Source organism: Aspergillus campestris (genome assembly GCF_002847485.1).
Source record: "Aspergillus campestris IBT 28561 chromosome Unknown P168scaffold_9, whole genome shotgun sequence".
NCBI classification, from domain to species: Eukaryota; Fungi; Ascomycota; class Eurotiomycetes; order Eurotiales; family Aspergillaceae; genus Aspergillus; species Aspergillus campestris.
Genome location: NW_020194344.1, coordinates 988,539 through 1,004,370, shown reverse-complemented (window position 1 = coordinate 1,004,370; position 15,832 = coordinate 988,539). Strand labels below are relative to the sequence as shown.

Genomic DNA, 15,832 nt, shown 5'->3' with positions numbered 1-15,832 from the left:
CTCAGTCCGACGAAACCGATTGGGGATCGGTATCTTTTGTGTCCATCAGACGGGGCCTTAATACAGGCATAGCGACTTACATGCTCTCTTTTACGATCTTTTTTTTGATAGTAGTCGCAGCCAGTGTACTCGACGGACTGCACCCAACCATCAGGGACATCATGACACTGCATCTATCACTTGGCGTGCGGTTCTCCCACAATTCTGGTACCATACCGTGGCTTGTGGATACGTCTTTCTTGCGCATGTGGACAGTCCTGGTTTTCGCAGTATGTTGGTCGTTCGAAAAGGAATTTGTGTTAACGATTTATGACGATGCTAACGAGATTTAGATCGCGCACTTGATAGAGGAGTATTTGTTGAGACCGCTTCCCTCCCCGCCCGACGATCCAGATGCTAGCTTTGAGAAGCTGGGGGGAGTTTGGTGGGGTCTTTATGCGATAGGATATGTGTTTTTTCGGTGGGAGTAGGCTGGGCTATAGTTGGGTACCAGGGAGACTTGGTTGGTAATAATATGTCGGCTCCAAAAATTGGAGAGAAGCTCAATTAATTTTAACGTGATGGTTTGAAGAGTAGGACAAGTGAAACTGTCGATAATGAAGGTTATGAATCCTCACTTTTCTCCAGCTATCTATAGTTCTTTCTGCCTCTAGTACACCAACGAAGTGACAGTATATTTGACACTGTGTCAGCTCGGCACTAAACGAAGCTATAGGTACCATGAGGATCCCTCAGCAAGTTGTCAGTTACAGACACTTGATTGGGCCCACACGCAAAGCGGGCTGTAACAGACTGTAGAAGCTCATGATGAAATTCAGAAGGGCCGTTATGTCAGTGTCAAGGACGTTAACTGGGAAATCAATGACTGAAATATGTTAAAACACATCTGCTGACCATGCAAACGCAGAAGTCTTTCCATAGTTGCATATAATGCAGCCTTCCGATTATTCATACAATCATCGCCGTTTCCGTAAACCTAATAACATTGTCAGCTTTGACAAGATCCTGGTCGATCTAATTGAGCTTTGCTTACATTCAATATGAGAGACACATTGTCAGAAACAAATGTATGGAGATCTAATATCTATCCTCCAACCTCATACAATATGATATCAATGTTAGAAGAAGATGCATTAATACCGAAGAAGCAAAGTCACACAAGAATACACAGCATCATAATCACGAAGGCTGAATCTGAATATTCTGTTGTCCAAAGCATAGAACAAATCAGAAGCATCATCGACGCCTCCAGTGCATAAGTCCGTGTGTATACAATCTCCCTTGAGATTATCTCTAGTTTGAGTAACAATTTCACTCTTCAGACACTGATACCATAGGCAGGAACAAATGATGGATGTTTCTATTGGCGAATGGTTACAGGAATGAATCTGTCCTTGTCATCATCATGGCCCGTGCGCTTCTCCATGGAATATGCTTCTTCAGTAAGACGCTTCTCCTGGTCTAGAATATGTGAGTTACCCAGTGTACCACAAGTCAAATCAATTGAGAGTGATGAAGTAAGCTGCAGATTCACAACAAGACGATGCTCTACCGGCTGTACAACTGTCTAGTAGTACCTATTTTCAAATCTACAATACCTGATCTTCGCAGCCTAGGCAAAAGGCAAAGGAATGCACATCATTGAGGTTTATCTGACAGGCACAGCATCTATCTGTTACAGAAAGATGATTCCACGTACAGGTTTTTGTCACTTCAAGTCATCCTGTTCAACACGTACACAAAATGCCAGTTCTCAGGCGGTTCGCAAAATAGATAAATAGGGGCCTAATTCCCACCGTTTCCATGAAGTATCTCAACGGATATCCCACAGTGACAAGCACAGCTTAGAGCATCTTCAGATTCCTCTTGCAGTACCTGCTACCTGCCATTACCCTTCAAAACACCTACCAATCCGCACCAATATTCACCATGTCTAGCATCGGTGCCCAGCAGATCCGTTTCCGTGAGTTTGATATTCAATAAACCCTAACATATGCAACTCAAACTGACAAGCCTTCAGGATGCGGCATCGCTCCGATCGGCAACTCCGACAGCATGCGCGTCTACGTCCAGGACACCAACGGCGGCATTAGAGAAGTCGCCTACGACAACGGCCACTGGTCTCGCGGAAGCGAAAAAGACATCATCGGCTACGGAGCTCTGGGATCTCCCATCGCGGCAATCTGCCGGGGCTTCAAGCATGTAGGTATCCATCGCCCGGCAGCTGCAAACATTGTACTGATATTCAGATCCGCGTTTACTACATCGGAGCGGAGAACATGCTCCGGGAGGCCTGCTGCGATGCAGGTGGTTCCTGGTACGAGGGAGACCTTAGCAAGAAGAAGGTCCAAGTCGCGCCGTACTCGATGCTGTCGGCGTGCTTCCTTGCCGGAACCGAGAAGTTGCAGATGCGCGTCTACTTCCAGACGATGGACAACACGATCAAGGAGTTCGGTTATAACGGTGAGTGTTTGCACCTAAAGTCGTCTGCGTGAATCGCCTCAAAGACATGTCTTCTAATCTATCATTAGATAACGGTAAGGGCTGGCAGGAGATGACCGGCCAGGGTCGTGCTCTCCCTGGAACAGGCATGGCCTGCACGTCCTTCCACGACTCAAAGCTACGCATCAGGTTAGTAGTATATTCCACGATGGGCCACTTGGTCGATTCCTCTCGCCTTTTCAAGATGTTGATAGTAACCCGCCGCAGGCTCTACATGCAGGATGAGGGGAACAACATCTTCGAACGATGCTACGATGAAGACCAGGGATGGTCCAAGGGTAAATTTTCCGTCCATGACACGGTGCCGCGCACCGACCTTTCGGTCACCAGCTTCAACCGGATGAGCATCCGGGTCTACTACGTCGACAGGGACAACAAGCTGAAAGAGATGGGCTACGACGGAAAGGACTGGTACCAGGGCGGATTCAACCGTCCCTGTGTCCCCGGAAGCCAGAATGGCGCCGTCAGCTTCATGAAGAGCGACAACGTCCGTATCCATGTGTTCTTCCAGCGCGGAGAGCTGGTCACTGCCGTGACGGAGTGGATTTATGAGGGTTCGTGGAAGGAGGGCAAGGCTGCTCTGCCGCCTGCTTAAGTGTGGGATTAGCTTGTGGGCTTTTGAGCTAGGGCTCATCTTTAAGCCAGATATTATCTCGTGGTCGTTGACTGGATATTGTTTGAGATTGCCAACTCGTTTTAGTCTGAATTTAACTCAAACAATTTGATTTCTGTTTTGAATTATGGGATTAGATCTTAGTGTGATTGAGTTCCCGAGGCATTCACATCGAGAACCTCTTAGTCTTAAGATATATTTCTCGAATACCACATACAACAATCAATTAAACCACTTATCTATTCAAAACCAGAGATCACCCAAAAGTATTGTATTCGCAACATGGCACCCATTCTAAACACTTGTGTATTATCAAATCTTACTTAATATTCTTTTAGATTATATTTCATATGACCCCAACACCCAACCCAACAACGCACAGACACCCAACCACACCCGTAGCCCCCTCCCTAGTCAACTCGCTTGAGCCAACGATCCTTGATACGGGATAGCCACTCCTGCCAGTCACTTTCGCACAGGAAATGCGGGGGCAAAGCTAGTCTCGAGCCGGAAACAACCTAGTACTAGTGAACCCGTGTGTGGAATCACTGAAGTGAAAGAGAACCGAAAGAGGTACTACTGTACCATTGCTAGTCCGCCCGAGCTAGGACCGATGGCCTAAACCGTATAAGCGAAGTAGACCTTACGAGCGCTAACATGGACCAGCCGCTCTTGGGGCCTGGTGCTCCTGATAGGGTGGTTGTCGGGGATTAATCTGTTCGTCACATTGGGACGAACTGTTAGTGCTCTGGGTTTTCTCTTTGTTTGCTGTACGGACCCTGGGTCTGTTGATTAGGTGGTTGCGTTGTGAGAGTACCCCTTGCATGCAGTAAGCTTTTCTCCAACACGTGTGGAAATTGAACGATTTTTTTTTTGGCTTATTCTTATTTATTTCATGTGACTTGACAAGTTATTTCAGTCTTCTAAAACTGGGTAGATTGAAATTAATCTAGAACCTCAACATCAACACAAAAACATGGTATCAAACTATCACTGCATCTAGATACAGACGAAGGGAAAAAACCCAATTAATAACAGAAGGGATAGACACGAATGAAAGAAAAGAATAGGTAAATATTCAGCAAGTCAACAGTCCGTGACAGATTACACCTCCGCGCAGGGTATAGGGTAGATGCAAAAAAGTTATACAGTCGACTCAAAACACACACGAGATGCTGATCCGGTCCTAACTAGTACATCTCAAGCCTTAACCTCAGTCGCACTCTCGTCGCTCTCCAGCTTGGTATGGTCGACGTGGACGGTGACGCTCGTGCGCCGGAGGGCCTCCTCGAGGTACTCGGGCTTGAGGTTGCCGTGCTTGTCGTAGCGGTAGGGCTCCTTGATGGAGATCTTCGCAGCGTCGAAGATGCTTGAGCTCTTCTTGAAGATGTTGTCCATTTCCTCGAGGGAGCGATAGCGGGTTTCGGGAAAGAAGAAGTACACGACGGGGAAGATGAAGGCGTTGCTGGTTGGTGTTAGTTAGGGCTGGGTTGGAGGGTTAGGGGAAGTCGCTCACATGACAGCGAAGATCACGTAGGTCTTGTATCCGATGTTCGCGAATGCGACGGGGGTGATCATGACGACCATGAAGTTGAAGATCCAGTTGGCACTAGATGCAAAAGGTGGTTAGCGCGCGCTTGTGAGCCACGGTTTTAGAGAGTCAGTCGCATACCTCGTGGAGAGGGCGTTGGTCGGAGCACGGATTCGCAGTGGCACAATCTCAGCAGGATACAGCCATGTCATTCCCAACCAGCCGATAGCGAAGAAAGTATTGAAGACGAACAGGAACACAGCCTGGCCAATACCGGCCTGTGTGTCGCCGAGGTGGGTCAGTCGATAGTTGGTACCGGCGAGGACAGCCATCGACAAGGACATGCCAGCAGCCTGTTAACGTTTTGTTAGCCACAGAAGTCATCCAAGCTTGAGCATTGGTAATTGCGACGTACCCCGAAAAGCATCAGCGGACGACGTCCGACTTTCTCAATGATGAAGATGGGAATGAATGCCGCCATGAGGTACTCTGTGCCGTTGCACGCAGCCAGCAACTTGGGCTGGTTACCCTTGCCGAGACCAATATCGGCGTACAGCTTCGGAGCCTGATAAAGTGGGTTAGTCCTGGATCGAAGTAGGCCTCTGTGTCCCGCAAGCACGTACATAGTAAGTGATCAGATTGATGCCGGAAATCTGCTGGAACATCTGGTTGATATAGGCGAGCGCGACGCGATGGAATTCACGATACTCGCTCATATCGAACAGACTGCGATAGGAGCCTTTGTTCATTTCCACCACCGTCTCCCGAATAGCGTTTAACTCGGTCAGAATCAGCGGATCATCGACCGACGACTCGGATAAAGCAGCAAGGATTTCCATCGCCTCTTCATTGCGGCCTTGCATGACAAGCCAACGCGGCGACTCGGGCAGGTTGAGAATGGAGCAGAAGATGACGACGGCGAAGATAATCTGGAAAGCCAGCGGAAACCGCCATGCAACCTCCAGGTCGCCGATATGCGCAAAAGCTATATTCCCATTGGTCATCAGCACGCAAACCACGCATTTGTCGCGTCAGAGGTTCCAACCCACCAAAATTGATCCAGTAACTGAGAGTAATGCCGGCTGTAATCAGCATACCCTCAATCATGACCATCTTGCCGCGATCGTGGGCCTTGGACGATTCGGATTGCCATGTTGGAACCGTACTTGTGTTCATGCCGTTCCCGATACCAGTAACGATTCGGCCGACAACGAAATGCGGTAGATCAAATGCGGTACACTGCAGGATAGCCCCGGTGGCCATGGTGACACACCCGATGAAGATCGTCTTGCGACGGCCTAGCGGGTTGCCGACGAAGATAGTGATGATCGATCCGAGGAAACATCCCAAGTTGTACGACGCTACCGCAATGCCTTGATTTGTCGCGCGCTGCGATTTCAGGGCGGGAAAGTCTTGAACAGCGGGATCCTTGTCATCGATGCTGGGGAAATACTTGATGAAAGACGGCAGGTCGAGGAGACCTCCGGTGATACCCTGATCGTATCCGAAAAGACTGGGTTCTCTCATGTTAATTACCAGACAGACCCGGTCTCAACGCGGATATAGCGACTCACAGGAAATCAAGACTACCCAGGGAACTGATAGCCAGGTTGAGGGCTCGGCCTCTCCAGCCAAAATACTTGGGAATCCCAAACATGATGGGTGGAACACAGCAACAGCGTGGGAAAGCAACGGTGATCGAACCTTGGCGTAGACTGGGGGGAAGCTGGGGAAAGCGACCAAGGGTTATATAGCGCTTTGTACCTTCGCCGCGCCCGGATGGATCAATGTGGTAACCCGAACGTGCAGGGGTCCTCGAGCGAACGGCGGCGGCCAAGATACGAAGTGAGAAGCAACATGTCTAGCGGGGCTTGGGGTCCGGGGATGTTTGACTGGACTGATATTTGGATGTGGCTTGCTGCGCCGGATCTAACTGGACCAGGCCTGAGTGCCTGGTTGGATATTATCAATCACCCCGGCCCTGATGGCGGCCGAAACACTTGGCGGTGCCATGAGATTCCTTGGCGGGGATGACAGGCCATTTTCTGAATCCTCGTCTGCATGGCTGACTTTAGGGCTTACTGGCGAGGCTAAAGATCTGGGCGGGCTCTCGGCGAAATCTAGGCGCGTGCCTCACGAGCCCGAGGAAAACAACACTAAAGCGCTCGTTCCCATTCCAGGCTGGCTTTCCCTTTCCCTTAGTCGTCCTTGGCACGATGGTCCAACCCGAAGAAAATAATTTCCGACGCGACTTTGGCTAACTGGATCTGGAGAGAGAAGGTGTCACAATCTGGACAGGGTAGGAGTTCCTTCGGATGTGGCGGGAGACCAACAAGCCTTAAAAACGAGCAGGCACGAATCGGACAAACCTACGCAGAAGAGAGCGTGTAGCTAGCTTTGAAGACAAAAGTCGGAATATGGACCGAGCAGTCATGAAATCATGGACAGACCCAAGTTGACTCCACGATGGAGAACCCCGGAATGATGACCAGATCGCAATGGCGGGGGTTTGATAAAGCCCGGGGCCTCTGATTGGGGAGTTAAAGGGGCTGCGCTCCAAGTTGGGGATAGCCCCACGTGGAGTCATCTCGCTAATCCACGAGCCAACGTGAAATTTCCCCATAGGCAATCCTGATTTAGCCCCGTACTTGTCAAAGCTGAATTGTCTGGAGCCTGATCATGAGTCAAATTTTCATACTAGTATGAGACAGTTACCTCTGCGGGCGACTTGGCCCGACCACGAGATCCGGGCAACCCTAACTAGGAACATGGGAAATTCACCCGATGGTCCAAGAAAGCCACACTGGTCAGCCATCCAACAAGGACACAATTTAGTGACGAGCCGAAATCCCACAATAGAGTTCGTTGCAACCACATCCATCGAGCCGCGACATTAAACACCCCAGTCAACTCCTGCGGAGTTCGAGCCGTCCATCTTGGCTCCAGCCGCCCAGGGGCTTGGACCTCCAGTTAGAGGAGGGTGGCTGCAGTCCTGGTGCCCCAACAAGGTGGTCATTGTCCCACCACTGCATCACCATGGCGCCACCGCATACGACAAGCACTGGATGGCAACGCTCCCATGACTAGGTCCATTACAGTCATCCCGGAGTTCCCTTGTCCATATAACCTAAGCTGACGCCATTCCCTATTGGGTGCGCAGAGGTCTAAATCGTCGGGCGCAAGCCCCGAGCCGCCCCCTCGTCATTGACATGGGTACAGAATATCGTAGGATTCACGAGATGACTCGCAGCGAATATTCCACGCAGACTTGAAGAGAGAGCTGGGCGCTTTTCCCAGCCCGATGAGAGGCTGGGTGACAAGGCTGCAGAATAAGCAAACAGCATGCAATTCCGTCTCGAATCTCAGGCTGTGTCTGTTGATCAATAGCTGCTTTGTGTGATCTTCTGGAAAATTCCCAAACGCGCTATGTCAATTTAAGTCTACATGTTTGTTGATAGTAGAATAATTCATGCATCAAGTATGGTTGTGATCTTCAACGTGTTAGTTTATCACGCGCAAACATTTTGTCCTGGCCAGGTTTGTCTTGGTCCTCTCCACCAAGGCGCTACACATACCTCTGTCATCAATTTGCTCGTCACACGGCCTGTTGGGGGAACTCCATGGGCACGTTTGTGAAAAAGACGCGTGGAATTTACTATGACAAAAACTTTTGGATATATTTTAACTATAAGCACCTGCGAGGTGGTTGGTATAATATTTAGTTGCTATACTAGGGGCCAATTCTATTTTTGTCACTTGATAATATCAAAATCACTTTAAAGGATTAACCAGTAGCGCACATGCTCGAGGGATCGAGTCACAGCCTACGGGGTTTAGTGTTGGGTGAGATTCAAGTGTCAATTAATGTCAATCATTGTCGATATACTATATAGAGCGATTGCTACGTAAGGCTCGTGTACAAAGATGTCTGTCATTTTCCACTATTAGACAACTCTACCATTGTGAGGGTAAATTGACATGTACTCTCAATCAAATCTTACGATGCTTTTCTTAAAACATACTCATCATTGCTGACGTGTTGATATAAGTCCCATGTGATATGGGTATAGGACTTCAAAGATTAAATAATCTAGTAAGAAGTAAGAAGTATGCAATGACTTCTCAATATATTCACGACTGTCTACTACAGTAGCCAGTATAGATAAAATCATACATATCATTATTACAGTAGGATAAAGGAAGCCAACTCATGTCTATGTATAGCACTCAACAATGCATTAGTTCTACCCTTGAGCTCATCTCTGCCTCAGATCCAGCCAGTATCCAACATTGAAGATATTAACCACTACTGGCCTCCCTATCAAGGCTAGCACAGGCTGAGAGGGTTCGTTCGCACAACAGACCCCTACCAAAATACATCGCCTAGGCGTTCCAGAAATGTTACTATTTTCCCCTGCGACAGCAGCCCTGTACACGTACATCAATAGTCCAAGACCCGTTGATTTGCTATATCAAGAAGTTTGGGGTAGGAAATATGGCGATATGACGCACCTGGAGCACACTAGCCACATATGTTTTGCTTGCAAGCCTCAGGAAAGTAACTTTCGTGAATCATTTGAAAAGCAACCACACTGATTATTGATAATGTTACATTTCCCATGCGGAATAGAGAATGCATCCGCGTTGTGACGATTACACACTGTATAGAATATATTGCTTTTTTCCATTCGTCAAAGCCCCAGAACCACTGAGTAGACTCTGGTGGCTCTGGGAGATGAGCAACTATACTGATGATAGTAGTTAGGTTGCTAGTTCGGGAGCTTCCATTCACAGACAGCTGGTGAGTTACTAATAACAGTTCATTTGAATTATAGAAGTGTATCAACGATGAATAAATAACACATTCATTACATTAATATATAGATAGGGATGGTGCAATCTTAGACGTTCGGCCTGACAACTAAAAGAGCGTCTGGGTAGCTTTGTTGGATCTTTTGTTGGATCTCTTGAAACTATAAGTACCTCGATATATCACTTATTATTATGACTTATAGCGTTTTGCTCTCGCACGACATGTATACTATGTACACGTAGATGGCGAAACGGTGTTATCAAGGAGGCCGTGTGCCATAGTCAAAGATAGAATCTTAGCTTATAGTTTGGGGAGAGAAATTCACAAAAACCATCATGCCTTCGAACAAGTTTTGGTAGGGGAAAAAGATCCATAAAATATGTATCAAGAGATATTGCTGGTAGTCAACCCAATCTACGGATTGGATTGACGACTATTCACAGTAGAAGTCATATATCTTGAAGTTATATATAGTCAGTTGTTATTGAGAAGTTCATGAACTACTCCGCAAACCACGCAGTATGTGGAAACAAATGGAGCCATTAAGCCTACTGCAATATGAATCTCAACTATGGACCATCTAGTGCATCATACAAGTCCATGCATCGCTGGCATTTCTTCCATTCTACCAGCGCTATCTGCAGCATCACATAATCCAGAACCATAGCCTCTGCTGTATATAACATTACCAAAAGATCCAACACGTGTATCAACCTGCTAAATACGTGTGACATATTTTGAATCTGAAATTATATGCTCACCACAAGCAATAGTCGGATTTGTACAGTGTAGTCGCCATGGTGTCGCCAACCATGTCATGACATTTCATATCTCCAGCCCACTCATACAGTATGACAAATAGCCCTGCCACGACACAAAATCTACGTCAGCAGAGTCTAAGTAAGCATGATCAAATCAGCCATTGTTATCTAGATGATATCTAGATGATCTACCAGTGTGCATCAGGAACTGACATGATAAGTCATTATTTCCAGTAGTAGTTCTGCTGACTATCGTGGCGTCTAGAATTTCCCCACAGTCATGACTGGAGAGTTTTGTCAGTTAAAGCATGTAGCTTTTCTAGACTCGAATTTATTCACATCTTTTCAAGGCATCGAAATATCAGGGACGTGGCTTCTCGTGGTTTCCGCCCTTTCTTCTCCTGGGTGAAATTCAGGTCTAAGTCGAACTGCCATCCATGTGCAGATAGATCGAACTTAACATATCTATAATTCCTCTCAGGTCGAACGAAGAAAAAAAGATATTGAATTATGTGGGTCTTTCGGGTTACGAAAGCTAGGACCTTGTAAGCATGCAAAACTCGCGCACATGTCAACTTCGTACTGGCTCCCCAACGAGTCGGGAGGTGTACATTAAATTGAACATGAATTAGAAGATGAGTTCAGAGCTTGAAATTGGTGGAATCTTATACAAGGAAAGGGACAAATATTGACAAGAGGTCTATCAAGATAAAGTTTATCAGAAGCTTGCGATATGTATTTATAAAAGCTCAATCTTGCAGAAAATATACCATACCTAACTTCTGATTTGTAGTCCAATAACAGTCTAGATATGTAGATTATAACCACTTTGATCTGCTTTAAAATACAGCACTTGAGCTGCAGTGATATCCATTTATTTATTACCAGTGTATACAGATTGTTGCATCTCTTTGAAATGAATATCAGCGACAACATAGCTAGTGATGGTGAAGCCCACTTGACTACTTAGCCTACGACGGTCTCCTACGTAGCCCTCCCAGTCCCTATTAGCTAGGTGTTTCCAGGTAAGGGTTTAATCATCTTGCATTTGCCTTAGTATGGTCGTACTCCTCAACTGGTCTATTAGTCTGCTGCTGATTGGAAAGTAATCCTATATACCATGTTCTTAGGTCCCCCATTCTTCAATATTGAAGATTAATGCAGGCTGTTACGTGTTCATAAGTACATATCCCTCTGCTGTGAGTACATTCTGCATATAAATTAGATTACGGAAGCCGCGCTAGCCGCTGTTCAAACCCACTTCTAGCATGGGGATAGTTACGAAACCAACCCAGGAGAGTGGCGGACGTCGTCAGTAGCAGAGTCCACCTTCAGTGTTAGAACATACCGAGGTAGAAGAGCCAACCTCATTTCTACGGTGGAAGAAGGACAAATACCGACCGGGCGTGCCAGGACTAGCATGATCCGAAATGGACCATGACCTTAAGAATAGTAATCGCAAGAAAACACAAGATAGACCACGACTAATCATGAACTAACCTTTCCAGTGCCTTTCACATATCCACCGACGTGGCCAATTCAGGTACAAGAACATAGACGGCACGCCTCATAATTAAGCATCGTCCACATTCATCATGACAAAGCATTCCAAGATCCAGATCGGTGAGATCTCAGCATTGCTGGCTGCCTCTGCATTTCCAGACCGCAACAACAACATTCCCTGCAGGGCCCGGACACCACCATTAACATGCAATCTTGCCTTTTTACGGTGCGATCTGGCTGACTCGCCACCGCAGATTATCCAAGCGCACATGCTCGAGAGATCGAGCCACGGGTTACGGGGGTTTATTGTTGGATGAGATTCGAGTGTCAATCAATGTCAATCTATGTACTCCGTAGTGCGATTGCTACGCAAGGCTCGTATACGAGTCAAGGATGATCTTCTTCATCTCGTCCAGTCTAGACCCATGCCGTTCTCTATCGACACCGCTTCTCAGGAGCGTGGTATACCGCTTCCGGGAAAGACAAATCCCAGCCTGCGGAGCATCCGTTCTCCCGCAGCAGCAGCAGCAGCAGAATCATAAACCGTCCAAATCCTGCTCTCAACAGCACACACTCTCAAAGCAGCAAGATCACCATCAAACTAGCAACAAACCATCTCCCCAAACTATGTATGTACTATAAGCGGAAAACCGAAGCTAGGAGGCCGTACCGCCCCACAAACAAGGGCCAAAAGCAATACAACCTGTGGCTGGTGCTGACGCAAACCCACATCCAACGCAAAGCCCCCCTTGGACCCGCCATTCTGGTTCACTCGCGCATGGAACAGTAGCTTTTCCGAACTGGTGTAATCCCGAGCGAATCAAGGGAGGGTTCCCGGGGCCCCCCATTCGGTACGGCCGAAAGGGGGGTGGGTATCGTCGGTATGCATACGGTAGACGCCACTGGTAGATGGGACGCGTAAGGAAGGGGACATATCGTATGATATTATGCGGGTGGGGGGAGGCGATATGTCGCCTCGGCCGAAGAGCGGACGGACGTCATCTGGTAAGGGTGTCTTAAGATGAAGTGCTGTGGGGAATGGAACTGAATCAGTCGATCGTGCGTTTGCAGGAAGCGTCGGTAGCATGCTGTAATGTTAGGAGTGCGGGTGATGCTGTCGTTGTCATTGTTGTTGGTGTTGTGCCGTTTGACCGCCGTCCTGTGGCATCAATATATTAGTCATGCTTTTGCGAATCGGTCAGATTGAGACCACCTGGCCGAGGGAGTATACAAGATGTTCTAGAAGAGATTGGGCGGGGCTGATCCTCGGTCTACGAGTAGAGGATGGGTCCTAAGGCGATTCGGTCGAGCTGAAGGCCAAAATCAATCGTTGAGGTAGAGAGACCTCGGGGAATTTCCACACGATGGAACTCCAGCCCCGTGGTGTTCCATGGATCAATGCTTTGTCTAGTCGAGAGTGCCAGGAACAGACTGAGTCAGGGTAATTAATATCGGCCGGGATGACCGCCATTGGAGCAGGGGACACTCCTGACTAGCCCGTCAGCCACCATCAGTTATGGACGGTGATACGACCGCGGGACGAAAGCAATGACAAATGCCTAGCGGCGAACGACAAGTTAGTCAACTTAGCCCCGTCAATAGTTACTTGACCGCTGACTCGGTGACCCTGGCTGGAAGGGGGCGGGAATGGTTCAGATACTGGGAAAATACCAAACCACGATTGCACCGATTTGATGATGCATCTAAATTCCATTGGCATTGGGATCGGGAAGATCAGCATAGCTGAAGTGGCGGGGGTGTACGGGAAAGAACTCTGGTTGGGGAGACGATGCATCGAAAATGCCATCCGACGAACCTCTCATCTCTGGGAAGCGGACGGAGGAGCGACCAGAGATCGCTCCCGTCTGCGAGATCTGGCATAACCGCCAGTGTCTGCACGATCTATCCCTGGGATCTGAAGGACCGACGAGTGGGGGGGGATCAGAAAGGAGGGCTCGGCCCACACTTACCATGTATGTAAGGCGACTACCAGGGGAATTTCGGCTGCATGCCCCCTCCGAGGTGGCGGCGACCTGTCAGGAGAAGGGAACCCAGCTCGACTCCAACAGGGACACTACTCAGACCCACTTGAGATAGTGGATGAGACGTCCATCCACTCCCGTTGAAGGGACTTCGCTGGCTTGTCTCGCAAAGAAATGACAGACGATCCGCGAGTATGGAACAAGTGGGTGTGGAGGAAAAAGAAAAATTAAGGAAAACAGCGTAAATTTCAATACGATGCAATACAGTACGAACCAAAAAGATACTAATATTACAGAAGAATAAGAGCAAGAGAGCGGGGATGGGTCATAAACAATCCATGGTCAGCAGACGGAAGGAGATCCACTAACAGGCCACGAGGCTACGGCCTCGATTTGGATCATGGCCTGAAAACGGGGTTGTTCGGCTTGGACTCGACCCATACGATAATTTGCCACCCCTCAAACCCTACCAGGCTATTTCCTCATGCGGCACGGTAAAACTACCTACCCTTTGTTCCCTACAAATGGTGGACGGTTCCCTTTGGGGAGATCACGCCGGAAATTTGGGGTTCGCTGAACCCCCCCTGCGGCGTCCCGAGATCTCTGCTGGAATGGCTCGGTAGGAGGGGGGCTGCTTAATCTGTCTAACCCTGGCTAACCCGAATTAGGAGGCCATATGGGGTTCGATTCCATTGGTACACTCTCCACACCCGTGAACGCGGAGAGGCGTCGGACGTGTCCCGGCTGAAGAACCTATCCCGGTGAAAGGGATGGAGTGCGGACAGATCTGAAAGTATGCGGTCCGAGAAGGAGAGTATGAACTTAAGCATATCTGTCTGTCTCATCGCGCTGAAGGAGTTGATCGGGTCTGTCAATCAATTTTGCCCCTAGTCCCAAGCACAGATTGCAAGGGGTGGATCTGACCGCTGGACGACAATACCGAACACTGCCAGTGTCTCCCGTCAATTGAGTGAATAGCTGGGATCAGCGCCCCCCTACCACACTTGATCCAAGCTAAATCCATATGGACACTCACATGTGGAGCTGGAATTCCCTGGGCCACATTAAGATCCGACAAAAGTGACGGATCAGAGGCTCAGCCTTCAGATTGACGTGACAGTGACAGTGACAGTGACAAGTGCCGGACGGGACAGGCCAAAAGAAAAGTTACTAGCAGACTGAACAATCGGGCGGTGAACCAATGACTCGGGAAAATTGGAGAGGCGCTTTTCCGATCGGTCCATAAGTGGATCCTTGCAACGAACTCGTGAGAGGCCCATCAAGAAACGCTAGAATAGTCCTCACCTTAGTTCGCTGGGACTTGTCCGGGTGACTAGTCAGCCCATCATCTCCTTTGCAGCGCTCCACTGGGCCGGGCATCTTCTCGTGGCACTGTTTGTGAAATACTATAAACGTGCGATTATTGACCATTTCTATGACATTTACTTCTCAGAACACACTGGATGAGGTCTGAATATTGTAGTATGTATTTCGTAATAATATGAATGGTGCCTGGCGGACTGAGACGCAGTCTGGAAGATCAGCATAGTATCACGTGATGACATTGTTTGGTACCGTTCCAATTACCGACGATTTCAGAACCCCAGAGACCCAGACCAGAGATTTGAATTTCACAAACTCTATCCTTTCCAAACTAGCCGTCCAGATAGTCTTTTCTCTGACACTATTGGATCTCCAACCATGGTTTCTCCCGAGTCCGTCACCTCATGGAGGGCATGTGGTCTTTCAAACTCTTTGTTTTCCAGAACGCCACGAGCCATTCGATGAGCCCGCTCAAACTTTTAGACCCATACTGGCACTCTCGATGGCGTCCCAACTCCTAGTCCTTCTCCACCACGTCCGTACGAGCTGAGTGGGGACTGGACAAATCATTCGGCGTTCCTGGCCGTCTTCGGAAAGCCCATCTGCCGTCGCTCAACTCCGACCACCCCATCCCGTCAATGGGACCAGACCAGCCGTACGGGGTCACGTGAACAGCCACTTCATCCGCACTGCCGACAATGTATGCAGTGATTTGTGCTACCACATGTACCACTCGACAAAACTGAGATGTCATATGCACGGGGCAACGGATCTTGCATGGTACATGAAGAGCCAACCAATCAG

At 48.4% G+C, this 15,832-nt stretch overlaps 3 protein-coding genes across 3 annotated transcripts; 2 read left to right on the top strand and 1 right to left on the bottom strand.

Moving 5' to 3' along the window:
* Positions 1-1,929: 1,929 nt before the first annotated feature.
* Positions 1,930-3,097, top strand: fleA (fucose-specific lectin FleA; the record flags this gene model as incomplete). The annotated part of the gene is made up of 5 exons (XM_024841379.1): positions 1,930-1,963; positions 2,021-2,202; positions 2,250-2,463; positions 2,532-2,631; positions 2,710-3,097. 5 exons carry the CDS (start codon positions 1,930-1,932, stop codon positions 3,095-3,097), a joined length of 918 nt encoding a protein of 305 aa, XP_024691294.1.
* Positions 3,098-4,071: 974 nt separating this feature from the next.
* On the bottom strand, positions 4,072-6,357 carry P168DRAFT_291844 (sugar porter family MFS transporter). Its single transcript, XM_024837481.1, has 7 exons — positions 6,221-6,357; positions 5,696-6,159; positions 5,270-5,631; positions 5,062-5,211; positions 4,788-4,999; positions 4,632-4,724; positions 4,072-4,580 (listed from the first exon to the last, which is right to left on the bottom strand). The coding sequence occupies exons 1-7, from the start codon at positions 6,301-6,303 to the stop codon at positions 4,316-4,318; spliced, it is 1,629 nt and encodes a 542-aa protein (XP_024691293.1). The 5' UTR covers positions 6,304-6,357; the 3' UTR covers positions 4,072-4,315.
* Positions 6,358-7,287: 930 nt separating this feature from the next.
* Positions 7,288-7,589, top strand: P168DRAFT_190111 (uncharacterized protein). The gene has a single exon (XM_024833008.1). The coding sequence runs from the start codon at positions 7,349-7,351 to the stop codon at positions 7,541-7,543; it is 195 nt and encodes a 64-aa protein (XP_024691292.1). The 5' UTR covers positions 7,288-7,348; the 3' UTR covers positions 7,544-7,589.
* The last annotated feature ends 8,243 nt before the right edge of the window (positions 7,590-15,832 follow it).